Source organism: Physeter macrocephalus, chromosome 7 (assembly GCF_002837175.3).
Source record: "Physeter macrocephalus isolate SW-GA chromosome 7, ASM283717v5, whole genome shotgun sequence".
Taxonomy (NCBI): Eukaryota; Metazoa; Chordata; class Mammalia; order Artiodactyla; family Physeteridae; genus Physeter; species Physeter macrocephalus.
This window is the reverse complement of record NC_041220.1, coordinates 14244052-14271498: the sequence shown is the minus strand read 5'-3', so window position 1 is coordinate 14271498 and position 27447 is coordinate 14244052. Positions and strand designations below refer to the sequence as shown.

The window sequence follows — 27447 nt, the reverse complement described above, 5'->3', positions numbered from 1 at the left end:
GGCACGTGGGATCCTCCCGGACCGGGGCGCGAACCCGGTTCCCCTGCATCGGCGGGCGGACGCGCAACCACTGCGCCACCAGGGAAGCCCTTCCTTTTACTTTTTTACCTTTCCTTCTAGAGAGTAAGCAGCTTGGAGGCTGGGACTGTGTGTAGTTCACAGCTATAGATCCACTGCTTACCATAGTGTCTGGCACACAGCAGGTGGTGGATGAAGCATTGCTAGTTTGTGTTTTTTTCTTCTCTTTTCAAATCAATTTACATTAACTTGAAACATATTAGGTATACCATATATGGCTAATTCCACTGATTTCAGCATGAATTTTCCTTTTAGGTTAACTTTAAAATTTTTATTGTATTTTTATTTTATTTTTTTGGCCACACCGCGCGGCTTGCAGGATCATAGTTCCCGACCAGGGATCCAAGCCAGGCCCTGGCAGTGAAAGCGCTGTGTCCTAACCACTGAACCGCCAGGGAATCCCTTAAAATTTTTATTGCATTTTAAACTTATTTTTCATATGGGTCCTGTGGTGTGACTCTATCGAAATAGGCATACAATTGGGAATATTGAGTTAATGTAAGGTCCCCCATTCCATGTTCTGCCTGATGGCAGTTGCATGGATTTCCAAAGTGTAAAAATACAGAAGAAAGGAAAGCTTAAGAATTCTATACTGCCATTGACCAGGTGTTTCATTGTGGAGCCTCTCTGTTGTGTACAAAAAGTTCTTAGATTTAAAGTAGGACACAGAATTCTGCATAAAACATCCCAAAGGAACTTTTTTTTTAAATGTAAGGAATGTGAAAGCAGTCAGCAGCATGAGCTTAGAAACGCCTGTGCTTCACATAGTACCGTGAAACAGCTCTGAGTTTTTAAAGCACTGAGTTGCTTTAAAAAGGAAATAAGACTGGAGGTTGTGTACAAGTTGCTTACATACTTATTACGGGTTTTTTTTTTGTCCCTCTTCTCCACCTTTGCTCCTCCACAGTCATTTTGAGTAAGGGATATGCAATTCTGACTTTTAAATTTCAGAAAAAAAATATTTAGGGGATTTGACCAAGGTTGCTCAATCTTTATTTTAAGTGAGGACATTAAAAGAAATCTGTGCTCATTTCCTAAATGATAGGATATTTAATTCTCCAAATATAAGATGGATATAATCCCAGAACAAAAGACAACTCTTTAAACTGAATTCATTAAGATTTGACTACATTGTCCACCCCCCTTTTTTTTTCCACTTTACAATGGGCCAGTGAACATGTATTCAGAGCTGGCATCTGTCTGTGGAAAGGCACTGGAAGTGGACAAAAGAGACTGGATTTCACCTAAGCGCAGGCCATTTAAACTGAGGCGGGAAGTAGAGTAGGAGTTAAAGAAGAGGTGAGTGCAGGAATGAAGGCCCTGGGGCAGAAGCAGGCCCCAGGAACAGGCCTGTACCTCGGGATACAGGCAGTGGGGAAGAGAGAGGTACGGGATGAGCTGCGAGAGGTGGGGAGAAGTTAGACAAGAAGAACCTTATGGGATCTTTTTTACCGCTTCCGTTTCCTTTTTGTCTTCATAGGGCCTGATTCAAAGCTTACATATCTACTTTGCCTTCAGACATCTCAAAGTTTTGGAACTAGATGAGGATTTTAGGGGCAGAAGAAAGTACACAAGACTGATAGGGAAATCTGGAATTTTCTGTAACTCCAACTCTGCCAGGTTATAACTATATGACTATGGCGCATTAATCTCTCATCTCAGGGATTTCGTTTCCTCACGACATGGATAAAGATGGTTGTGAAACAGATGACAAATTATGACTCTTAGTTTCAAGAGTCTATGGCTGTGTGATTTTAGGTTAACAAGGGGCCTGTGGACTTTATGATGTCATGCAGAGGGAAAACACTAGGAATATAGCCTTGGAGATATAGTAGGGAACTTGCTGTTTTCCTTCTATAAGCAAAAAAAAATCTATTTTATTAGTAAATTTTTCTTCACCTTCCTTGAAAACTGGATAAAGTTTAGTGACTATAAGAGGCAAAGTTTCTACTTTCAAGAAGTTCTTTTGCTAACAAAAGAAAAGAAATAAGATATTGCAATATTTTATTGGGATAAAGATAATGGCCAATTAGGAGGTAGGCTTAGGTAAAATCTGGAAGACTTCTATCCGATACACCAGTTAATATTATTTTGTTAAGTCTCTATAGGCAAAGCACTGTTCAAAACACTGGATCAAGTTATAGAGAAACCAGCTGATTAATGACAAAGATTCCAGAGAGACAAAAGGAACAACCACAAAAGGATTTAAAAAACTGTGTGCTATGTATTCCCAGCTGAGGTTCAACAAAGACCTGCTCTCTTGTCTTATTCCAAATCTCATACTGTAAGCAAGTGTTCTTTTTGCAGTATGTTTAGTGCTACTTTAAAAAATTTTTCTTCATTATCTTAATTGTGGCGATGGTTCCATAGGTGTATATGTCAAACCTAAACTGTATACTTTAAATATATACAGTTTTTATATTGTAAAAAAAAAAATTGTGTGATATGATCAATATAGCGGTTACAAAAAGTGACGTTGGCTGTTTAAGAAGAGCTCTTGTTTGTTGAAGTGGAAGGAACTCAACAAGAGGAAGTGAGGAAGAAGTGCAAAAAGACGTTAAAACTTTAACTGGTTAGCCCACTATATAATTTAGGTTTATAGATTCAACACCAAAGTATTTTTCCTTTGTGCTCTCTAAACCCTAGTTTCTTAATCTATAAAATAGGTACAATAATCCTTCCCTCAGTGAGGTTTTACAAGAATCAGCACACCTCCTGAGTCAGAAACTCTGGGGCTGGGGCCCAGAAATCTGTGTTTTATCAGGCCCACCAGGGGATCTGGTTGCTTGCTGAAGTTTGAGAACCGCTGTTAGAGAAACCATGAACATGGTGCAGGCAGTCTAGAGCAGCAGTTCCTGTATTCATTTAAGAAACAGTTATCAAGCACCAACTCTGTTTCAGGACTGGTGTAGATTCTGAGGTTATAGAGACGGCGTCATTTGCCGTCATTACTCACTAGGCACTTTTCAAGTCACTTCTTTCCTAGTGCTACTTAAAAAAATTTTTTCTTCATTTTCTTAACTGTGGTGATGGTTCCATAGGTGTATACGTCAAAACCTAAACTGTATACTTTAAATATATACGGTTTTTATATTGTAAAAAAAATTGTGTAATATGATCAACATAGCGGTTACAAAAAGTGACGTTGGCTGTTTAAGAAGAGCTCTTGGCTGTTGAAGTGGAAGGAAATCAACAATTAATATCAACCCTTGGGGCTTGGATCTCTTTTGGCTGCACATACTTGGTCTTGATTTTTTTCCCCCTTGTTCCTTTGTATTGATAAATCCTAAATTTACATCTCTCTTCTCCAGTTTATCCAATCTCCTTTCATACTTTCAACAGTTTTCAGGTAGAACTCTTGATGTCACTACAAATTCAACACGTGTAAAACGAATAGCCTACTCTTCCTTTCCATGGGGCTCCCCTTCCCATGTTCCTATTTACAGTTTTCCAATTGAGTCTATGGTATCACACCTCTTTCTGTTTAAGGGCATGACCTCCAGAGCCAGGGTTCAAATCCCAGTTCAGCCATTTATTAACGATGACGTGAGCAGTTTACTTAATGTTTCTACACGTCAGTTTCCTTGACTATACAATGAGATGATAAAAGCACCTATCTCTTGGGGTGTTGTGAAGATTAAATGAGTCAGTCTATAGGAAAGTTTTAGAAGAATGACCAGCACAAAACAGACGTGCAATAAATGATAGTATTTTTATGCGTATTACGGGTATTGATTCTTTCTCTTTTGTTCCTTATATTCTCCAGTATCTGTTAATTCTTCTTTCAGATTTGCTGTAAGGGACATTAGAGTTGACTCTCCAGCACCCCTTCCACACCATTAGATAGACAGTCTGAGCTATGAGTATATGTTCTCAAGGGGATCTGCTCACTCCAGGGGTAAAAATATGACCTAAGATGAACTAATTAAGCAGAAGGGACAGATTGATTTTCATGCTTGAGAGGAGAGCTTGCTCATTCTCTTCTTCTGAATGGAAACACGGAAGCACATTGTCCTTATTGCTGTTGTAAGCGCCTCCTTCATCACAAGGCAGGTCAGCCTGAGGACAGTCTTATCTCACTCCACCAAGGATGGAGAGTGGAGAGGTGGAAAGACCCTTGGTCCTTGAAAACACTGCCCTCGTTGAACCTCCGAATCAACCACATTTGAAGACATCTACTGCTAGACGTCTTGCTATGTGAGATAAATTTCTTTCCTTAAGAAAATACAACTTGGAGTTTGTATAAGTAAATCACTTGCTATTGTTATTACTAGATTTTAGTATCTTTATAAAAGGTGACTATCTTTTTCTGCTTCTATTCTTTGCCCACCCAGTTCAGTGGATATCACAAATCATTTAAACATCTTTTTCTAATTACTACTGAAGTAATCTCTGAAATCATCAAACCCAAATGTAATTCAACCAGTGTATGTCTTTCAAAACAAGCACCTTCTACCTGTCAAACTGGAATTCTTATTATTGTGTCTTCTTTCCTAAATTTCACAAAAATCTAAGTTCCAGTTTAATATCATCAAGCTTACCAAACCCAAGGCCAAAGTCTTAATTCTTCTGGTTTTTAACTTACTTTTGGTTCATGCTTGACCAAGTCAGTTAATGGTACCACTTATTTGTTCAGAAGAAAAAGTTATACTGATTCCTCTCTTTGCCTCCCCCATCACATTCATACCACTTGCCAGTCCTATGAGTCACATAGCTGTGAAAGGCTGGAACCTGTCACTCTTCTCCATCCCAGTTATACTACCCTAGACTGACCACCATCATCTGTCTCCTGCACTATCTTCACTAGTCCTAACTTATCTTCCTACATTCACTTTTGCTCACTGCCTCTACTGGCCTCCCTCCCACCATATATTTTTCTTTATTTTAACAACTAGGGGTAATAAATACTCCTCTTTAAAAAATTCCAATGGCTTGCCTTTCTTATTTGGAAAACATTTGTAGTCTTTACTATGTTTTTTCAAGGTTCTATACTACAACTGGGCTCAACTAACTCTTCAATCTCCTTTCATACTATTCTCGTGTTTGTTCACTCTGAGCCACCCTGGACTCCTTGTCATTGTTTAAACATTCCAAGCTGGTTCTAACTTCAGAGCTTTGATATCTGTTGTTACCTATGCACAGAATACTCTTCCTACACACTTTACATTCAAGAACGTAATTAAACATTGCCTCCCTAGAAAGGTTTTCTGTGACCCATACTGATCCATCTTTATTATCTGTCTCAGTTATATTTTCTTTATTGCATGTTTTCCAATAAGAAATTATCCCATTTATTTGTTCTCTTATTATCATATGTTTCCTCCTTCAACTCTCCAGAATAATGTAAGCTCCAGGAAAGCAAAACCTGTTAATCTTTTTTACTATTTTATCTCTAGAAAAACAAAATAGTATCAAGCACTAAGTAGCTGCTCAACAAATATTTGTTGGTTGAATGAATAAACATGAATCCTATTCTCTAGTAAGTTGCCTGTGTTAGTAATTGCAAGTGAGAGTAGGACTATCTTTTCCCCCTGAAACATTACTTAAGAACCTGTTGAATATGTACTACATAACTATTTATTACGGAAAAATTTTTAAAAGGCATAAGATAAGTTTTGCAATTTTTTTGCAAGCTAAGAACTTAGAACATATTTGAAAAAGTATGAACACAAGGAACGATTAATTAACAAAAAAGTGACATATGTGGTACAGAGAAGATAAAATATAGAAACATAATGAAGCGTTTGATTAGAGCTGAATTTGCTAGGAAGACTTATGCTGAGGATGGGTCAGGAAGTTGGAAACCACAGAATACATAAGATTTGAGTAGGTTTGGAGAGAAAGGGATAATCGTGACACTGTGTGCTGAGATTCAGTTAGGATAGTGACTGTGGAATGGAAAGGAGAAAAAAGCAAAAAAGGGACATTTGAAAGCAAGTTTTGGCCTCAACCTTTTTTTCTTTATCTCTATGTCCTTTCCATGGGCTATGTCTCTGGCTTTCATTATCTTAATGGAGAGTTTGTCCAAACCTATTTCTATCCTTCCAGCCTCTCCCTCAAGTTCTCACCCCGCACTGTCATTTGTCTGTCATAGTCTCTACATTTCCCTCTATGGATGCATCATTGTCCGGTGTCTCAAACTCAACATGTCTAGATCAAACTTAGCACTTTCACTCTCAAACCAGTTTTTGCTCCTGGCTTCTTTTCTGAGAATAACTTCCCCATCTCCAATCTGGGGCAAGGCTAAGGATTTCAAAACCATGTTTGGTTTCCCTTTCCTTCATCTCTGTGTCTAGCCAATGGCCAACGTTACCCTTACAATATCTCTCTGTCTCCTTCCATTTCTATTGTCTTTAGTTCGTGTCTTTCACTTTTCCTCAGTGATTCATTCACCCATTCGTTCAACTAATATTGATCAAACATCTGCTATGTGGTAGGCTTTCTTCTAGATGCTTGGAATAAATCTCTGAATAAGGCAGACAAAAGCCCCTGCCTTCTTGGAGCTTATATTATAGATATAGTAATGGCTTCCTACTGGCATCCTCCTTTCTAGTTAATTCCTTTTTTATTTCATTGTGCACATTCTTTCTAGACTGATCAGAAAGCATACTTCTGATTCTGGTTAGTCTTTATACTGAGTTCTTCAATGACTCTCCATATCATAATCCACACAGCTTGTCCTGACATTCAGAGCCCCTGGGTTCTGCTCTGTTCTGTCTCATGAGTCTTAATGAAGTACTCAGCAACGCCCTACTGAATATATTTTGGCTGGGAGGTAATCTGTTTGGCAAATGTCTGCAGTTGCTAAAAAACACAGAAGAGATTCATATTAGTCAGATCGGTGTTGATTAGCTCAAAGAATATGAGAGACTGCCTAGAAGGCTCGCGCTTACTTTCATAGGGAGTGCTATATAGATCTTGGTTAATTAATAGAAAAGGAACAAAAAGTTGACTAAAATCATCAGAATAAAAATATTACTATGGAAAACATTATTTTGGAAAAAGACTGAAAACCTTATCGGAACAGAAATCCCACCACACTTTGTTTCAGGATGCTGGCTCCTCCCATCATATCTCCCTGTCTTACCATGGAACATTGGTAAGAACATCATCAAGGCACAATTTTTATATACATTTTCTGAGACCAGTAATACGTAAAATAAAAACATGTTGAATTTCAATCATTTAAAGTAGGTACTAACATTATTTCAAACATAAATAGCTTCATAAAGTGACAGGTATAGAATGGATTATCAAGAAAAAAGGTGAATGCACGATTTGAGGTATATTTCTGTTTGAAGTTAAAGCAAGGAACTATACTCATTAAAACAAAAATCATTGTTGCCTCTGTTAGATATTATTCTGGACTATACAGACTCATAAATATTATTCCATATGGAAATCTTATATTTTTATCTTAGCCATAATTTAGTTCCAGAAATAGTATAGCCAGTCTTCTGTATGCTACACCCACGGATTCAACCAACCAAAGATTAAAAATATTTAGAAAAAAATTTCAGGAAGTTCCCCAAATCAAAACTTGAATTACTTGTATGCCAGCAACTATTTACATAGCATTTACATTGTATTTACAACTATTTACATATCATCTACATTGTATTAGGTATTGTAAGTAATCCTGAGCTGATTTAAAGTATGCAGAAAAAAAGAAAAAAAGAAAGTATATGGGAGGATGTGTGTAGGTTATTTGAAAATATTATGCCATTTTACATAAGGGACTTGAGCATCCATGGATTTTGGTATCCAAGGAGGTCCTGGAACCAATCCCTTGTGGATACCGAGGCATGACTGTAGGTTCTGTTTCATATTAGTAAGCATTCAACATGTGATTAGTCAATCTGGCCAATTATGAAGTTAGTTTTTTCGAGCTGCTTAAAGAGCTATGAAATGAGATAGATAAAAGGCAATTACGGATTTGTCCCATTAAAAAGTCATGATGAATGAAAACCTCCATGAAGGAAGAATTCAAGTTTTGGCCAAGTATAGTCTTAAGCTCTTTGTAGCAAAAGAAGATAAAAGGGAGGGAACATAATTACAGTATCCTCCCACAGCTTTCAATTTTCAATACTTGCACTGTTTACTTCTGATCAGCTGATGCAAGGCGGCTTCAGTTTCAAATGGATCTGCCCCCTCATCATAATGGGAGACTCTAACTGTTGGCATGCTGTTTAAGATTCTGAAAGTTACCTGAATTTCAGGTGAACTAAAATGCCATTCAGTATCTTAAAGTGAGAGGAAGTAGCTCCAGGAGCAGGCATGAAGACGCTTTGGATGCTTGTTACCCTGGGGCACACAGGGGTGTGCGTGTTTAGGGAAGTGCTAGTGGGAACTACGGCATTACGGTGTTTGACAGCATGAGTTCAAACCTGGCTCTGCAACTTATTAGCTTTATGTCCTTGGAAAACTGCTCAGCTTTTCTGTGACTCAGTTTCCTCATCTGTAAAAGGAAGTTAATCATGGTATTTACCTCTTATGGTTATTGGGAAGATTAAATGACTTAATATAGTTAGGGCACTTATGTAGCACCTGGTTGGCTCATAGTAAGCCTTTAATGAATGTTAACTATTACCTTAGGCTGTAGTATAGTTTCTCTATAAGTTAAGGATAACATAATCCATAGCATTCTATCCGTCACTTGTGCTACTTTTTCTGCATGTCTATAAAGTAACGATAATTTAAAAACAGACGTACTAGTTGTTAAAGGTATTTACTAAGTAATATCCCTGGCTCCTTTATGTAAGATATAAATGTGCTTCTTAAAACATTTCTTTTACTAGTAAATTTTAGAGCTAAAAATTTTCAACAAAGAGAATTGGCAGAACAGAGTAGGATGGCACACTGGACTGGCAGCCTGGACTTATCATCCCCAGGGCATGTTCTGACCAAGGTTTAGACTCTGGGCAAGTCCCCCAAATTCCCTTCCTGGTTGCACATATGCAAAATTAGGGAGTTCATCTAAATGCATGCCAAAGTCGCATTCACGTCTCACATTTTAAGGTTGTTTCTTCTATCAACATAGTTATCATGGGAGCCCATGTGCGTATTCCCATGTTGTTACTATGCTTACAGTATTTTAAGGGTCTATAAAAAAGTAGCACATTTTTGATTATCCTCAATGATATCAAATTTTCCCTTTAAAAGGAGACTGAATTTTTCAAACAGTAAAAAATGTCTTGGGGCTGAGTCTGGTGAGTAAAATGGGTCGTTTGAATAGAAAAACTGTGATGTAAGTATAATGGAATAAGAGTGTTTTTGAGAGAGGCTTACAATTGACTCTGGAGGGGGTGTGTGTGTGTGCGTGAGTGCGTGTGCGTCCACGTGTGTGCGTGAATGTGTGCTTTGAAGGGCAATACACATTTATCGTTTTAAGTTCTGCGATGTTGTGTTAAAAACTCAGCCTTTAGACTCACCTAATTTATACCGCTATAATAACTATGTTTTTTGAAAACAACTGCCTTTTGAATGAAATGATACTCACTCAGATCTAGAAACAGCGCAAATCTTATTTTTTAAAAAGGCTAATCCAACTTGCTTCTTGCAAAGCAGCTTGGTCCAATGTCGCAGATTCATTATCCAGCTGAAATACTGCTTTGTGTATTGCACTAGTCATCTATCTTCTTGGTACCTCAGTACTTTTCTCAAAAAAGTCTAATAAAGATTCTTGTTTATAAACGGTACTCTCTTGTACCTTGGATGAAGTGTTCCCCAAATGCTGTATGATGTAAGTACAAGGAAAACAGAATCACATAACACTTCAGAATCTACTCCATGGGATTGCACTGCCTGATGGCTGAGTTTGTGTTCAGCAGTGAGAATGCTATATGCTTAAGAGTAAAGCATTGTCATTTTCTTAAAATTTCGCTACTGCTTTGCAAGATTAATAAAACTAATCTCAAATCATATAGTAGCATATATGATAATTTTTTTTTTTTTTTTTTTTGCGGTACGCGGGCCTCTCACTGTTGTGGCCTCTCCCGTTGCGGAGCACAGGCTCCGGACGTGCAGGCTTAGTGGCCATGGCTCATGGGCCCAGCCGCTCCGAGGCATGTGGGATCTTCTTGGACCGGGGCACGAACCCGTGTCCCCTGCATCGGCAGGCGGACTCTCAACCACTGAGCCACCAGGGAAGCCGTGATAAATATTTTTGAAATATTCACATACTGGAAACATCATCAACTGTACTTATACCTCCATTTATTTAGACCAAATACTGCAATAAATGTAAATCACTTTGGTTCTCCACTGGAAGCAGCAGTCAGAGTGAGTGGTAAAGCCCACAGGATGTTAGTCATAAAAATAGCTCCATCAGGATTCAGGAAACAGAAAAAAAAATGACAAAAAGCTACCTCCCTTTTTCTCTTTCATTGAAGTTCCCTAAATTCAGCATTCTAAATTTAAAACAAATGTTTTAAAGGGGGATTGCTTTGAAATATGAATGGTACATTCCTTTCAGTGGTTTCCAGAGGCTATTCCTTGTTTAATATATGCATATTACATGAGAAAAGAAAATGATTTCCTTCATTTAAATGTTAAAATGTATATTATTATCTTAAATAAAAATATATGTATAAACATATATTATTATCTTCTTCTACTATCTCCTTTTGAAAGTGAACCTTCAATGTTCCCTCTGGTTTTGCAGCTCCTCAAACATATTTTCTTACTTTATATAAACATGTGCATCTAAACTATCTATTTTTCTTGATCTAGAACAGAGAATGTAAATGTGATGAAATCAGTTGGTTTTAGCGTTGTGTGTGTGCGCGCATGCGTGTGTGTAAGTGTTGGTATATACAGTTGACCCTTGAACAATGTGGGGTTAGCAGTGCTGACCTTCCTCATAGTAGCAAATTTGCATGTAACTTATGTTATAGGGGTATCCTAGGTTCCTCCTTATCTGAGGTTCCTCCATGTCTGCCATTCTGCATCCCTGGATTCAACCAATAGTGAATCATGTAGTACTATAGTATTTACTATTAAAAAAAATCTGTGTATGAGTGGGCCTGAGCAGTTCATACCCATGTTGTTCAAGGGTCAACTGTATATATAATTAAAAAAATAATATCTGGTGTGTGAGAGAGAAGAACAGTACTACTAGGGATATATAAACATGATTTGAGGAACTGTAGAACAAAAATCTGTAAGCCAGAAGATTGTTTGACATATCAAAGTATCTACTAAGTAGTGGATTATCATGTTGTTGTTTTAAAATACCCATTACTTTTCTAGAAATAATTTTCCAGTTGGTTTTACTTGGAGGTGAAATAGAGCTTATACAAAACTTGTAATAGATGAACAAGAAGGAAAAATAAGAGTTGGAAGGAGAAGAAAAGAGTGGGCTGTTTATGGCCACTTGGATCTGCACATCCTTTCCCTTTCAGATTCCTGGATTATATGTACTCCTCTGATTTCCACCAAGTCCTGTCCATCCCTCTTCAAACTGTCCCTTTTTTCTAATTTTTTCTCCTTCTCATTGAGAATATTCTCACTGCTTAACAGCTGGAAAACTACAATCGCCTTGTAAATGGCCTTCCTCAGTTAAACTCTGTCTTTGTCTAACCCAGCACCTGGGACCCTTCAAATTCTCCTTTGTCTAGATATTCTCTTCAGAGCCCCACAAAGCTGGTGAGGACACGAGCTCTAAGCTGTGTTTGAGTCCTAGCTTTACTTGTCATTAATTTGTGACTTTGTAAGATACTTAACTCTGAGTCTCAGTTTCCTCAAATTTATAAATGCAATTAATAAATGCCCAATTCACAGAGTTGTGGTGAGCATTATATGAAATACATCAAGTGTTTAGCACAGTATATGCTTATCAGACAGCAGCTATCAACATTCTGGTGTATCACATTTAATTTTCGCTTCTCTACCTGTATTCACCTGCCAACATTCTCTCCAGTCAAGTTGTTCTTTCTCATTGTCCTTTCAATACACGATGACTGTTTTCACTTGTTATTTCAAGTTTTTCTGAGTTTCAATGAGTTTTTCTTACCTGTACCCATCCCCATATCCAAATTCTATTTTCCCTGAAGTCTTCCAGCTCAAGTCTAATAAAATCTTTTCTATCCTACTCAGCAATGATTTCCTTTACTCTAATTTTTTCAGCATTGTCTATACAATGCAGTTTAATGTATAAGTTCATATTACTTAATGTTGACATATGTATCTCTATAATGTCACTCCTGCTCTTAGAGTGGAGGGACTGTATATATTTTGTATGTCTAAGGAGAAAACAATTAATTTGTTTGTTTGACTTCTGGTTATATCCTTCCAGCCAACTGAGTGCAGAGCTTTAAGCCAGTTGGTGACTTATTTTGGAGTTGCTATAGGCAGTCAGTGGAGGCTGCTTTTTTCTCTTCCTGAAAAGGGAACAAAGTGCTTAGAAAGTTGGGAAATAAAAGGATTAGGGCTCTATGATTTTAAGTTAAAGAAATATTTTCTACCTTCCTTTTGAGAATGAAAGTATAAAAATTCTTACAGCTGTGAGTGGAAAGAAAGGTGGACATGTGATGTTTGTTTTCTCTTTCTTGTCAGTTTTACTAATCATTGTATGAAAAATTAGAGAAACCAAGATAAACAGAAAATTATTATGATAAGAGAAGATAGAAGACTTTTTAATATCAAGTAAGCACAAAGGATAAATACTCAACGTATTTGATTATAAGTAAATAGGATCATCTTTCAGCACAAAGTTAGGTAGATCTTTTATTCATTCATCAAATATTTATTGAATGCTTACTCTATGCAGGTATGAGGTAGGCACTGGAAAAAGACTATATCCAAGTAGTTCAAAACTAAACAAATAAAAATAGCCAATTATAGACAAATAATGAAAACATCATAAATCCAGGGTTATGATTAATTCTATTCTGTGCCCCTAAGAGAGAGAGGAAGAGAGAGAGATAAGAGAGGCAATCTCTAAGTTTTTATTTAAAACACAGTTTGTTACTCTGACAAATCAGAGTATGTGATAAGGAAAACCTGTCCTGGAAATCTAATCTGTGCTCAATAAAAAGATACTGGATCACAGAAAGACAATAAATAAAACACAGTTTGTTAAAAGTGTACGTCAATTTTGGGAGCCAGCATGTCTGGATTTGAATCTCAGTTCTAATACTCAATAGCTTGGTGAACTTGGACAAATTACTTTACTTCATCTGTCTCAGTTTCTGTGTCTATAAAATGAGGATAATAATAGTACTTACCTCATGTAAGAACTCAGGGTCTTGTACACAGTAAGCATTATACAGTATGTTTTATATTATTTTTATAGGCTTTTAAAACAAAGATAAGGGAAGACAAGGTGCACGAACACCAAAAAACTAAACATAGAAGTAGAAGATTTCAAAACTTTCCAGTTTTGTTGCTTTTTTGTGATTCTGAGCAAGTTATTTACCCCTTTGGACTAGTTACATCCCTGGTAAACAAGGGAACTACTGTTCATTCCATTTCTAAAAATTCTGAAATTCTCTGATTAGGTTGCAATATTGTTTATGCATCTTTGCCACTCTCCATGAATTCAACAAAATCATTCTCCACGCAGTTTGAAATATGTCCTTGTTTTTGTGCCACTGGGTGGTTCTATTCCCGAAGTTTAGGGTTAGCAGCCAATAGGCAAAAAGGGACTCTTTTATTGATGAAGCATAAAATTAAACTCATGAGTTAGTTACTCCTTGACACCCACTAAGATTTGAGAACAGAGGTGAACTTGTACTAAATGCTCAATAAATATTTTTTTGTTATCTTCTTAGCCTTATGAATAGTTAAGGCTCTAAGATCAACACTGGAACTAATTTTATTAACAGCATAATGATATCACTCTGAAAAATTCAGTTCTCTTCCATTCATAGATGTTTAATGTAACAACTTTTGATGATTTTATTATACTAAGAACTATTATGAGACAAAGGCCACAGAAAACATTTGATGAACAAATAGTGTCAGAGAATTCATTGTAAACATTACCCACCACACTAGTACTCTGACCCATATATCTGGTGAGATATATAAATTCTTTAATTTCTGCTACCAAATTATTTAGTATTTGTAGAGAACAATGAAACAAAATTCTTCTATCCAAATCTACAGTCATATATTGTAGCACTTATTGGTCCTTAAAAGTCACTCCTGTGCATGTCCACTCGCATACAATTGTACAAGTGAGAGTGTCACTACAGCCTATGCCTTTGATGCCTGACATGATGCTTGCCAAAGCTCAGGACCATCCACTCAGTGTATGTACTTGTATACTAATAACTGTGCACTAATATGCAAGTGTGTAATAAACAAATAGACAACATTTCATATGATTGTTCTGAAGTCATTAAAACGTATAAGCATACAAGATATTGGGCAGATAGCAGATAATAAATGTAGTTACTATATCATTATATAATATTTATTACATATTAAAGTACTTTGATATCTAATATTTGTGGTATAGGCACATAGTTACTTGAGATATAATTAGTATTTACTTATTAAAAATCACTCTGAATACTGTCATTTCACTGAATATAATCACATGAGCAATCAGTGATCTAGTTTAACCAGTGGTCCAGGATAAGTTGTTGTAGTAAAGCTATTTATAATAATTTCTAAAGTATAATACAATGATTAAGTGTGATGATCTCTATAACTTTTAAATTAGTTAATAAAAAGGAGTTCTTTTTTCCCTGATGGCTATAGCAAAAGGGAATGAATGCAGATATTTTCTGGGTTCAGGGAGAGAGTTTAGGTGATAGATTAACGCTGCACGTGTGTATAGAGGGGGGCTGGCCAGATCATGTTTCTTTCCTCTCTCTTCCTCCTGATGTCCAGGGGACTAGGATGCAGGGTGTCATTATTAAGGAGCTCCACAGTGAAGAACAATTTAAATTGTCAACATCCATGATGCTAATCAAAGGAAAAATAATGCTCGTTGCTTAATATTGTGTTTTAGTAGTTCAATGAAATATATTCACTCAGAATTAAAATCTCTGTAAGGTAAAACACCACATGGATAATAAGAAATAGAACATTTGGTGTGATTGATTAAATATTTCTTTAATTGCTATTATGTTTGTGTATTGATTTTATTGGCTTCATTTTCTTTGGCATAAAAGACCCAGAAATCAGGTCTGGAGACAAAAAATGTCTGTAGTGAAGAAAAAGCCAATTAACTGCAACTAAGGAATAAACAGTCCTTTTCCTGGTGACCTGGTTCATGTTAAGGATCCATTAAACTTCTCTTCTGGTCTTTTACCATAAAACCCTGGCATTCCCTTCATTCCATTATGCTTTCCATCCTCTCTTCTAAATTCATAAAAACAATGGTGTGCCTCTTCCAACAAGTAGAAGAACAATGGTGGTCCCTGGGACGAGAAGCTGCACAGAGACCTAAAGTGGACCCGCAACTCGCAGCAGAGTTCAGTCAAATCACAGCCCTTACGTTCCATCAATGAGAAATAACTTTTGTTTTTAGGATTTTTTTTTTTTTAATGTGGACCATTTTGAAAGTCTTTATTGAACTTGTTACAATATTGTTTCTGCTTTATGTTTTGGATTTTTGGCTGCGAGGCATGTGGGATCTTAGCTACCTGACCAGTGATCAAACCTGCACCCCCTGCACTGGAAGGCGATGTCTTAACCACTGGACCACCAGGGAAGTCCTGAGAAATAACATTTTTAAAGTCACTGATTTGGGTTGTTTGCTACACAGAAAAGGTGACTAATGTAGGACCCTAGAGTGAATTTAATATCTTCATTTGCTGATAAAGAGAGAGGCCTAGGTTTTTAGTTAGCTAACAGAAGAGTTATAACATAAATTTGGACTACTGACTGTTTTGTTAAACACAAAATGCCTGGCTTTTTGTTATCTTGAAATTTGGAGGAATACAACTCAAATAGTTTAAAATTTGGGGCCTTAGTACTACCTAGAGTACTACCCAGTACTGCTCTCTTTCAAGTGATCTTGTAAATTCCTTTCAGGCCCAAGTCTTTCATCTACATCATTAATATAAAATATACTTTAAAATTTTCTTTCTTAAACAACTTATAATAGAAAATTCTGATTTGAGGATGAGTATAATTTCTTAATAAATTGTCTCCTAAATTTCCATGACAAAGTTTCACATATACTTTGACACCAATAACAGACTCTAAAATTTTTACTCTTTTCCTTTGCAAAATTGATATGGAAACATCCCTATCAGTATGTGCTTCAAAACTTTCACCTGGTCCTGAAGTTTATTTTATGCTTTGGTGTTTTTAGAAATGAATTAACTTTGTTAACTCTATGACAGTTTTAGACCCTAAAAATTCAGAGGCTAAACTCAATTAAGTTTTTATTTTATTTTGTATATCAGTTTTTTGAGAATAACCAGTTATATGCAGCAGTAACTTTTCCCTTTTTATGAGAAAAATAATACTTTAGTACACGCTTTAGGAAATGTCTTATTGAACAACCACTTGTAATTCCCTTTTGTTGTTGTTGTTGTTTACTGTGGTTTTCCAAACAAAGAAAACAAAATGCAGTAAACTAAATGGGGTAACCAAGTGGATTTTCCTTTTTCTATATTTCCTCTCTTCTTATTTGGACCACACACAAATCTTACCTTTGTGAAAAAACATCCCGGTAAGGACTGCCATGCTGCAATGCAATTCCATATCCTCGATCAGCAACAGTATTCCCAATGGTGTAAAAGGAGCAATCTGGGTCATTGATAGCCACGTATTCCAATACAGCTGCATCCCATACAAAAGCATAATTTCCATATTTTACCTGTGCAAATATGGAGAACAAAAGAAGAAAATAGGATTTAAGGTTGGAATTTTAAGTCATATAGACAGGATAAAAAAATGTTTCACTGGTATATATTTAATTGTGCAAAAAAATAATAGGAACTGTATTTCAAACTGAACACCTATTCTGCATGAGAATTTGGTTAATTTACAGCTCTGTTCTCTTGGAAATGTAATAAAGTTGGAATGTAAAATGACGCCTGAGTAGTAAATGTCATCTGAACCGGGAGAAGAGTAAATGCAGGAAAGGAAACCATGTCATTGAGCTTCTCTGAGGGCAGTAATTCTTATAGCTGGCCTTGTGTCTTTGGGGACCCTGGAAATTGTGCTTTTGGAGTTGTTATGAGAGGTATTGACTACTTTGGATTATTAGTCTTCTAAGCCAGATAGGCTTTTGCACCCACCCAATATGGGTATCATCTTCTTGCCTGTGATCTATATTCTAAATGAATTCTGCAAGTAAAACTCACACTGAAGAGAAGTAACTAACACTGGCCTGCTGGCAAGATATATTTCTTGTCCTTCTAAGTTAATCTGTTGCCAAGTGTGACCTATTGTAATCTTGTAGCCAAACTTGGTGGGCATTGTGATAAGGAAAAAAATAATTATACAACCTTGTCTATCACCATGTAGGGAACATGACTTTATTCTGGGTTGTTTACAATATCTTTTAGTGATTATCTTTTTTTCTCTCAGTAACCTAAGTCAAAATTTTATCAAAAATAAATACTGATATTAATAAAGTTAATTTAGAAAATTATTACATATACAGAACTTAATGAATTCATAAAATAAACAGAACTAATATTTAAATCAAATATTCAGTTTGTTTATTTGCTTATTTATTTATTTGAGGGGAAAGTAATTTCTTGGTAAATCTGATTAGGGAAAAAGAAAAAATGTATAAGTACAGGTGGAGGGAATGATGTTAGCAAAATGGGTGAATAGGAGGTACCTCACATTCATAACCCCAGAGAAATGACAATTTGGCAGCCATCCACCGATAAAAGTACCTTTGTGTGAGCCTTGGGACCCAGGCTGCAAAACTCTGGTGGAGTCTAAAACTGACAAAGAATGCTTTCAGAAGGTAGGCCTGTACCCCAGTGGCCAGTTGGCTAACTGTGGTCCTGGCTGCAGTCCTTGAAGCAGCCCTATTTCCCTATGGACTCTGCTCCAGATATGTAAAGGTAACAGGTAAGGATGTCCATTCTCACCACTTCTATTCAATACAGTACTGGAAGTTCTAGCCAGAGTAATTAGACAAGAAAAAAAATCCACATTTGAAAGGAAAAAGTGAAATTATCTCTATTTGCAGATGACATGATCATATGCGTAGAAAATCCTAAAGAGTATACAAAAAACTACTGAAACTAATAAACAAATTCAGTCAAGTTACAGGACACAAAATAAACATACAAAAAATTGTGGCATTTCTATACACAAATATGAACTATCTGAAAAGGAAATTAAGAAAATCCCATTTACAAAACAACAAAAAGAATAGAAGAAACTAAACCAAAGAGGTGAAAGATTTGTACAGTGAAAATTACAGTATGAAGGGAATTAAAGAAGACACAGATAAATAGAAAAACATCTTATGTTCAGGGATTGGAAAAATATTGTTAAAATATCCTTACTACCCAAAGTGATATACAGATTCAATAAAATCCCTATCAAAATTTCAATGGCATTCTTTACAGAAATAGAAAAAACAATCCTAAAATTCATATGTAACCACAAAAGACCCAAGATTACCAAAGCAATCTTGAGCAAGAAGAACAAAGCTGGAGGCATCATGCCTCCTGATTTTAAAATATGTTGCAAAGCTATAGTAATTGAAACACTATGGTACTGGCATAAAAACAAACATATAGATCAAGGGAGCAAAATAGAGATCTCAGAAACAGATCCACACATTTATGGTCAACTAATCCTCTGAAAGGATGCCAAGAACATGTAATAGGGACAGGATAATCTCTTCAATAAATGAAGATGGGAAAACTGGATATCCACACAGAGGAAATGAACTTGGACTCCTATCTCACACCATATACAAAAATCAACTCAAAATGGATTAAAGACTTAAGCATAGGACCTGAAACTGTAAAATTCCTAGGAGAAAACACAGGGTAAAAGCATCTTGACATTTGTCTGGATAATGATTTTTGGATAGGACATGATCAAAAACATAGGAAATGAAAGCAAAAACAGACAAATGAGCAATCAAACTAAAAAGCTTCTGCACAGAAAATGAAATAATCAACAGAGTGAAAAGGCAGGCTATAGAATGGTAAAAAAATATTTGCAAACTATATATCTGATAAGAGGTTAATGTCAAAAAATATATATAGGGAACTCCTACAATTCCATAGCAAAAACATACAACTTGATTAAAAGATGGGAAAAGGACATTTCTCAAAAGAAGACATACAAAAGGCCAAAAGATACATGAAAAGGTGCTCAATATTACTAATCATCAGGGAAATGCAAATCAAAACCACAATGAGATATCATCTCAAACTTGTTAGAATGGCTATTATCAAAAAGATATGAAATGACAAGACTAAGGAGATAGAGAAAAGGGAATCCTTGTACCCTGTTGTTGGGGTTTAAATTGTTACAGCTAGTAGGGAGACTCCTCAAAAAAAATAAAAACAGAACTACCATATGATCGGGTATATATCCAAAAGAAATGAAATCAGGATCTCAAAGATATATATGCACTCCCAGGGTCATCACAGCATTTTTCATAATAGCCAAGATACAGAAACAACTGAAATGTTCATCAACAGATGAATGGGTAAAGAAAATGGATAAAGAATAATGAATATACAATGGAATATTATTCATCTTTCAACAAGAAGGAAATTCTGCCATTTGCAACAACATGGATGAACCCAGAGGACATTATGCTAAGTGAAATAAACCAGACACAGAAAGACAAACACTACATGATCCCACTTACATGTGGAATCTAAAATAGTCAGACTCACAGAAGCACAGAGTAGAATGGTGGTAGGGGGTTGACAGGGGCTGGGAGGTGGGAGAAATGGGGAGACGGGGGTGAAAGGATACAAAATCTCAGTTATGCAAGATGAATACATTCTGGAGATTTAACATACAGCATGGTGAGTAGAGTTAACAATACATGGTATTACATATCTGAAATTTGCTAAGAGGGTAGATCTTAAGTGTCCTTATGACAAGAAACCGTAACTATGTGAGATGATGGATATGTTGATCAGCCTCATTGTGGTGATCATTTCACAATGTATACTTAGATCAAAACATCAAGTTGTGTGCCTTAAATATATATAATTTTTTGGGCAGTTGTACATCAGTAAAGTTAAAAATACAGACAGAAACTGGAAATGAAATAAAATATTCAGAAAGATGTTCAAAAATAATTGCATGCATGATTCTAGAGGAATAAAATTAAAATATAAATAATGTTGATAATTTCCTGGAAAAAGAGAAATCACCAAATTTTCTCAAGTAGAAGTAAAAATGTCTCTAGCACAAAGAAAGAGCTAAATTAACCTCGATACTAAAATATGAGAAACCTCCAAAATCTCAGTCTTGTTCTCCCCAAAATATCAGCAAACTGATTTTCATGGTAGTAGAAGAAAAATGTAGCATTATTAAACAAAAACTATCAACACTGCTTCAGTATTAGGAAAGTTATTGGGATGATATATATTATAAACGAGGCTTTAAAAAATTTTTAAATGATCTTTCAACAGGCACCAAAAAGATATTTGACAAAATTGAAAACCATTACTTATCTCCTATCTATCTATCTATCTATCTATCTATCTATCATCCATCTATCTAGTAATGCACAAATAAAAAGATTCTTCTTTAATGATGTATAGAATAGAATAACAGCCTCAAACAAGCAGCACATCTTTTGGAAACTGAAACTCTAATGGAAACTATCAACACTGCTTCAGTATTAGGAAAGTTATTGGGATGATATATATTATAAACGAGGCTTTAAAAAATTTTTAAATGATCTTTCAACAGGCACCAAAAAGATATTTGACAAAATTGAAAACCATTACTTATCTCCTATCTATCTATCTATCTATCTATCTATCTATCTATCATCTATCTATCTAGTAATGCACAAATAAAAAGATTCTTCTTTAATGATGTATAGAATAGAATAACAGCCTCAAACAAGCAGCACATCTTTTGGAAACTGAAACTCTAATGGCATTGCCATCAAAGCCAAGAAAATGATGCCTACTATACCCCCCAAACTTAACATGATTGTGATCATTTTAGCCTATGCAATAAAGCAGGAAACAAATTCTGATTTCAAGCTATTGGGAGAAAATTATCATTATTTGATGACATACTTATGAAGTCCACAAGAGTCAATGGAAAAAATAATAGAAAATAGAGATGTGCTACATATATACAATGAAATACTACTCAGCCATGAAAAGGAACAAAATTGGGTCATTTGTAGAGATGTGGTTGGACCTAGAGTCTGTCATACAGAGTGAAGTAAGTCAGAAAGAGAAAAACAAATATCATATATTAACACGTGTGTGGAATCTAGAAAAATGGTACAGATGAACCTATTTTCAGGGAGGAATAGAGATGCAGATGTAGGAAACTGACGTATGGACATGTGGGGGGTGCAGGCGGTGGGCTGAATTGGGAGATTGGGATTGACAAATGTGCACTGCTCTGTGTAAAACAGATAGCTAGTGGGAACATGCTGTATAGTGCAGGGAGCTCAGCTCGGTGCTCTGTGGTGACCTAGATGGATGGGGTGGGTGGGGGTGGGAGGGAGATCCAAGAGGGAGGGGATATATGTATACATATAGCTGATTCACTTCATCACACAGCAGAAACTAACACAACATTGTAAAGCAACTATACCCCAATTTTAAAAACAAAAGAAAAGAAAGGAAAGATTTCAACATATAGATTGGTTATAAATAGATATATGAAAATCAACTGCTTTTCTATTAACACATCAATAAGAGATAATATAGAATTTGACTAAAAATATCCATTTACACTAAATACAAATATCTAGGAATAAATTTAACCATAAATGACTAAGATTGTATACAGAAATCTTCAACACTTGACTAAAGAAGACTTGAACTCATTTCTAGATAAGATGCAACATATTCCTAAAAGAATAGATGCACAATTGTAAAAGAAATGTCAGTTTTCCTGTTATTTGATACTTAATGCAATCTAGGCAAAATGTCCAAAGAATGTTCTAGGACTTAGTAAAATCTTTGCATATTTACTTAGAAGAAAATAGATGAGAATAGCAAAAAATTTTGAAAATAAAAAATGACTGGAGACTTAGAATACTAAATAGTGAAACATGCTATAAAGCTTAAAAATAAAATAGCACAGAACTTTGAGAATAGAAAATTGGCAGAATAGACATAAAAGCCTACAGAACTGATAAAAGTATACAAATGTCATATATAGACTGTATTACAAAGACCGCAATCCAAATCAGTGTGGCAAATAAGAAATATTTTTAAAAAGATAGTAAGTGATTATTTTAAAAGGTCAATATCAAAGCACTATGTCACACCATATACAAAATAAATTCCTATAGTGTAAAACATTAATTATAATGGACAGAGAACCAAAATTATAAAAATCCACAAAACTGGAAGAACATGTAAGACTGTATTTTCTGATATTGGAAAAAGAATAGGATATCTAAACATAAATGTAGAGAAAGAAAATATTAATAAATATTTGATACATTTAACTCAGCCCTCTGTATCCATGGGTTTTGCTTCCATGGATTCACCCAACTACAGACAGAAAATATTCAAAAAATAAAATTCCAGAAAGTTCCAAAAAGATTTATCCCAGATTAAGTTGGAGGTTGAATTTGCTGTATGCCTGCAACTATTTACATAGCATTTACATTGTATTTGCAACTATTTACATCGCATTTATATTGTATTAGGTATGATAAGTAATCTAGAGATGACTTAAGGTACATGGGAGGATGTGTGTAGGTTATATGCAAATACTATATCATTTTATATAAGGGACTTGAGCCTCGCTGGATTTTGGGGGTCCTGGAACTAATCCCCTGCAAATACTGAAGGACAACTATACTGCCTTTTTAGTATATTTGCTTAGACCAGGCCAATATCATATACTCAATAAAAAGTTTTGCATGAAATATGGTCTAAAATCTTCAGACCAGTTTACTGTGCTCAGTGGATATTTATCTTTGTTGGGAGTGAACCCCAACCAAACCATGGGATCTTGAAACAGATAAAAGAAATCATTCGATGCAACTATTCATGGAGTGTCTACCGTATCCTAGGCACTCTGTTAGGTACTATGCATCAGTGTTTCTCAAAATGTGATGCTATTAGAATTAGAATTACCAGGGGATTTTTGTGGTAAAAATGCAAAGTCCAGACCCAACCCCAAACTTATTGCATTGGAATGTTTGGTGATTGAGGCCTTGGAATATGCATTTTAACAATCTTGAAAGTTGACAATCATATGAACACCGATTTTTAAATAAAATGTTTTTGATTAAAAATAAGTAATATAATAAGGAAAAATTTTAAACATGAGGCTTGATATAATTATAAAAACTGACATATTCTGGGAATGTTTGTGTGGGAGGGGTAAAATACTTGGTTAAGTTTCCTCTACATTGACTACTCATATCTGCATAGTCATCCCACAGTCCTCACTCTCTCTGATCTTTTGCACTAATCACTGTAGGGAAGGAGTTCTTAGCTGAGTGAGACCTCTGTACTGAAAGACAGATTAAGAAGAGAGGAACAAACAGAAGTTTATCAACATGTGTGCCTCCTATATACAAGGGAGATGCCCAGGAAAAATTGAGTAATTCAAAGAAGTGACTTAGAATTCAGGATTAAATACCCATTCCCTAAATAGGGAATGGGAGGGGGGATATAGGCCATTTAGGAGAGAGTGAATGATTTTTAGCAAAGATGAATGGCCTTTAGAAGAATAGAAGGGTGGTATGATAGTTTGTGACAAATGCTTGTCTGGGTGTGGTGTTGACTTCTAGTCTCTTCTATGATGAGTCAATATTCCCTGATTGATGAAACTTCCGAGGAGAGAATTTATGACAATTGAGTTCCTTTTGGAGGACTTATCTTTAGGCAAATAAATGGAGTTCAGAGAATGTCTGTCCCTGCATTTGCTGTTTTTCAAGTGTCTGCAGCTCAAAAAAATATATCAATGTTGCATATTTTGGGGTGGCATATTCTGCTACCCTTCAACACCAACTTTCATAACTGCTATTTTAGCTTTCTGCGTCTACACCTACAGTAACAGAGAGATAGGAGTGACCTTGAAGCCTCCTCTAGCAACCTACTTTAATTTTTGCTATTTTCTTCTGTTTCAAACAGCCACTCTGGCCTCCTGGATGCCCTTGCAGCTTCTTTACAACCATTTGGGGACCTCCCCAGTTGGAGACATGTTGCATTGCTATTAGAAAAGTGTTCTAGCATTGTTGTTAATGCTTTGTGAACTGTAAACAACTTTATGTATGGTAACATTATCATTGCCATTATATACATGTGTCTAGTAATTCTAATGTTACAAAGCATTATGAATGCTTTTAAAAAAAGAGAACCATTAAAACAATATGATTGAAGAAGAACTACAGTCCTGCAGCCTGTGGAATGAAAACCAAACTCACAGAAAGATAGACAAAATGAAAAGGCAGAGGACTATGTACCAGATGAAAGAACAAGATAAAACCCCAGAAAAACAACTAAACAAAGTGGAGATAGGCAATCATCAAGAAAAAGAATTCAGAATAATGATAGTGAAGATGATCCACGACCTCAGAAAAAGAATGGAGTCAAAGATCAAGAAGATGCAAGAAATGTTTAACAAAGACCTAGAAGAATTAACGAACAAAGAAAGAGAGATGAACAATACAATAACTGAAATGAAAAATACACTGAACAATAGCATAACTGAAATGAAAAATACACTAGAAGGAATCAATAGCAGAATAACTGAGGCAGAAGAACGGATAAGTGACCTGGAAGACAGAACGGTGGAATTCACTGTCGTGAAAGAGAATAAAGAGAAAAGAATGAAAAGAAATGAAGACAGTCTAAGAGACCTCTGTGACAACAATAAACACACCAATATTCACATTATAGGGGTCCCAAAAGGAGAAGAGAGAAAGAAAGGACACAAGAAAATATTTGAAGAGATTATAGTCAAAAACTTCCCTAACATGGGCAAGGAAATAGCCACCCAAGTCCAGGAGCACAGAGAGTCCCAGGCAGGATAACCCCAAGGAGAAACACGCCGAGACACATAGTAATCAAATTGACAAAAATTAAAGACAAAGAAAAATTATTGAAAGCAGCAAGGGGAAAACAACAATGTATAAGGGAACTCCGATAAGGTTAACAGCTGATTTCTCAGCAGAAACTCTACAAGACAGAAGGGAGTGGCATGAAATATTTAAAGTGATGAAAGGGAAGAACGTACAACCAAGATTACTCTACCCAGTAAGGATCTCATTCAGATTCGACAGAGAAATCAAAAGCTTTTCAGACAAGCAAAAGCTAAGAGAATTTAGCACCACCAAACCAGCTCTACAACAAATGCTAAAGGAACTTCTCTAACTTGGAAACACAAGAGATGAAAAGAACCTACAAAAACAAACCAAAACAATTAAGAAAATGTAATAGGAACATACATATTGATAATTTGATAATTACCTTAAATATGAATGGATTAAATGCTCTAACCAAAAGACACAGGCTCACTGAATGGATACAAAAACAAGACCCATATATATGCTGTCTACAAGAGACCCACTTCAGACCTAGGGACACATACAGACTGAAAGTGAGGGGATGGAAAAAGATATTCCATGCCAATGGAAATCAAAAGAAAGCTGGAGTAGCAATACTCATATCGCACAAAATGGACGTTAAAATAAATAATGTTACAAGAGACAAGGAAGGACACTACATAATGATCAAGGGATCAATCCAAGAAGAAGATATAACAATTATAAACATATATGCACACAACATAGCAGCACCTCAATACATAAGGCAACTGCTAACAGCTATAAAAGAGGAAATCGACAGTAACACAACAATAGTGCGGGACTTTTAACACCTCACTTACACCAATGGACAGATCATCCAGACAGAAAATTAAGAAGGAAACACAAGCTTTAAATGACACAATAGACCAGATAGATTTAATTGATATTTATAGGACATTCAATCCTAAAAGAGCAGATTACACTTTCTTCTCAAGTGCAAACGGAACATTCTCCAGGATAGATCACATCTTGGGTTACAATACAAGCCTTGGTAAATTTGAGAAAATGGAAATCATATCAAGCATCTTTTCCAACCACAACACTATGAGATTAGAAACAAATTACAGGGAAAAAACGTAAAAAACACTAACACATGGAGGCTAAACAATACGTTACTAAATAACCTGGAGATCACTGAAGAAATCAAAGAGGAAATCAAAAAATACCTAGAGACAAATGACAACAAAAACACGATGATCCAAAACCTATGGAATGCAGCAAAAGCAGCAGTTCTAAGAGGGAAGTTTATAGCAATACAATCTTACCTCAAGAAACTAGAAAAATCTCAAATAAACAATCTAATCCTACACCTAAAGGAACTACAGAAAGAAGAAAAAACAAAACCCAAAGTTAGCAGAATGAAAGAAATCATAAAGATCAGAGCAGAAATAACAGACCAATCACCAGTAATGAAATTGAAACTGTGATTAAAAATCTTCCAACAAAGTCCAGGAGCAGATGGCTTCACAGGTGAATTCTATCAAACAATTGGAGAAGAGCTAACACCCATCTTTCTCAAACTCTTCCAAAAAACTGCAGAGGAAGGAATACACCCAAACTCATTCTACAAGGCCACCATCACCCTGACACCAAAACCAGACAGAGATACTACAAAAAAAGAAAATTACAGACCAATATCACTGATGAATATAGATGCAAAAATCCTCAACAAAATACTAGCAAACAGAATCCAGCAACACATTAAAAGGATCATACACCATGATCAAGTGGGATTTATCCAAGTGATGCAAGGATTCTTCGATATACGCAAATGAATCAATGTGATACATCATATTAACCAATTAAAGGAGAAAAACCATATGATCATCTCAATAGATGCAGAAAAAGCTTTTGACAAAAATTCAACACCCAGTTATGATAAAAACTCTCCAGAAAGTGGGCATAGAGGGAACCTACCTCAATGTAATAAAGGCCATAAATGACAAACCCACAGCAAACATCATTCCCAAAGGTGAAGAAATGAAACCATTTCCTGTAAGATCAGGAATAAGACAATAATGTCCACGCTCACCAATATTATTCAACATAGTTTTGGAAGTCCTAGCCATGGCAATCAGAGAAGAAAAAGAAATAAAAGGAATTCAAATCGGAAAAGAAGAAATAAAGCTATCACTGTTTGCAGATGACATGATACTATACGTAGAGAATCCTAAAGATGCTACCAGAAAACTACTAGAGCCAATCAA

The 27447-nt window shown here is 35.7% G+C and overlaps 1 protein-coding gene across 2 annotated transcripts in view; it reads right to left on the bottom strand.

Moving 5' to 3' along the window:
• The window catches only part of GRID2 (glutamate ionotropic receptor delta type subunit 2), a 1406179-nt gene that overhangs the window by 102126 nt on the left and 1276606 nt on the right, over window positions 1-27447 (bottom strand). For both annotated transcript variants that reach the window (XM_024126697.2, XM_024126698.2), the window contains one exon: window positions 16695-16861. In XM_024126697.2, coding sequence (XP_023982465.1) covers window positions 16695-16861 — 167 coding nt within the window. The remainder of the gene's footprint in view (window positions 1-16694; window positions 16862-27447) is intronic.